Consider the following 1,130-nt stretch of genomic DNA (forward strand, 5'->3'; position numbering starts at 1 on the left):
CATACGTACTTGCTCACGTACCACCCACATTCCCTGTCAAACAATGTTTCTGTGACTGTTTGTGCACTTTCTAATGTTCTCCTTACATGTCCTTCACTTTGATTTCGCCAAGGTAAAGGTATATAAGTTTCATTATTTTGTTATTTTAGATAAAAAAAATAATATAAAATAAAATAAAATATGAATACTCGTTTAAGTTTAATTTGTTCTGATATAATAATAACTCATAAAACCATTAAACTTCTCTCACAGGCATGAACAGTGAGGAAACATACTTTGTACAAATGATTAAACCCAGAAAAAAGACAACTTCATTGTTCTTGGGTTAAGTTAGAGTCACATCAAGAAAAAAAAACCCAGATTCATGGGTTCAAAATAGTAGAAAAGGGGAAGGATCGATGTTAGAAAAGGCAAAAAAGAAGAGAGAAGCTTTATATAATGCTTCTCTCTTTGGCCATCTTCATCTTCTCCAAAATGAAAGCAAGTAATTGTCTTTGTTGTTGTTGTTGTTCATCTGAGCATGGAAGTGAGAGATCGAAAAACGTCTTCTTCACAAGGGATAGTGAGTCCCATATCGTGGTCGAACCCGAACTCTTCCTCGGCTCGTCGAAGCAAACACTGGAACTCGGGATGAGTCAAGAACGAGATGGGGACAATGTACCTGCTTCTGTTCTCTCCGACGTAAACGGCGAAGTGCCCTTTGGGTACATCGTCGTAGCCGCCGTGTTTCTTGCGTAGACTGGAACATTGCTTCAGGATTTGCTTCAGAACGGCGGTCTGAGGGAGCTTGGATGATTTTCTGATTGCCATTGTTGAGTTTTTTTTTAAGCAAAGGGAGAGATGGTGAAAAGAGGAGGAGAAGGGGTATTTATTTACCAAGAGAAGACAGGTCATGTGAGAGTGTGGGGGCAGTGTTATAGTACAAGGGCGAGGCCATAGCCCGATGGACAAACCACGGCTGTTGAAATTAGATTACATTGATTTGCTGGATCGATTTAACCGATGGAGTAATATCACAAATTATAAGAAATTAATAGTTTTCAAAAAGTATATATATATATATATATATATACCTGAAATCACGAACCGATGATGAGTTCACCGGAAAGTACAACAGTTTGAACATTCGG

General features: G+C 38.3%; 1 protein-coding gene across 1 annotated transcript; it reads right to left on the reverse strand.

Annotated features, from left to right (window-relative positions):
* Positions 1-421: 421 nt before the first annotated feature.
* Positions 422-821, reverse strand: LOC120151547 (auxin-responsive protein SAUR50-like). The gene has a single exon (XM_039163959.1). The coding sequence runs from the start codon at positions 808-810 to the stop codon at positions 511-513; it is 300 nt and encodes a 99-aa protein (XP_039019890.1). The 5' UTR covers positions 811-821; the 3' UTR covers positions 422-510.
* Between the last annotated feature and the right edge of the window lie 309 nt (positions 822-1,130).

Source organism: Hibiscus syriacus, unplaced genomic scaffold (assembly GCF_006381635.1).
Source record: "Hibiscus syriacus cultivar Baekdansim isolate YM2019G1 unplaced genomic scaffold, ASM638163v2 tig00111059_pilon, whole genome shotgun sequence".
In the NCBI taxonomy this organism is placed as follows: Eukaryota; Viridiplantae; Streptophyta; class Magnoliopsida; order Malvales; family Malvaceae; genus Hibiscus; species Hibiscus syriacus.

Excerpts from the sequence above, each read along its gene's own strand:
- LOC120151547 (XM_039163959.1), bottom strand. The coding sequence starts at position 810 with ATGGCAATCAGAAAATCATCCAAGCTCCCTCAGACCGCCGTTCTGAAG.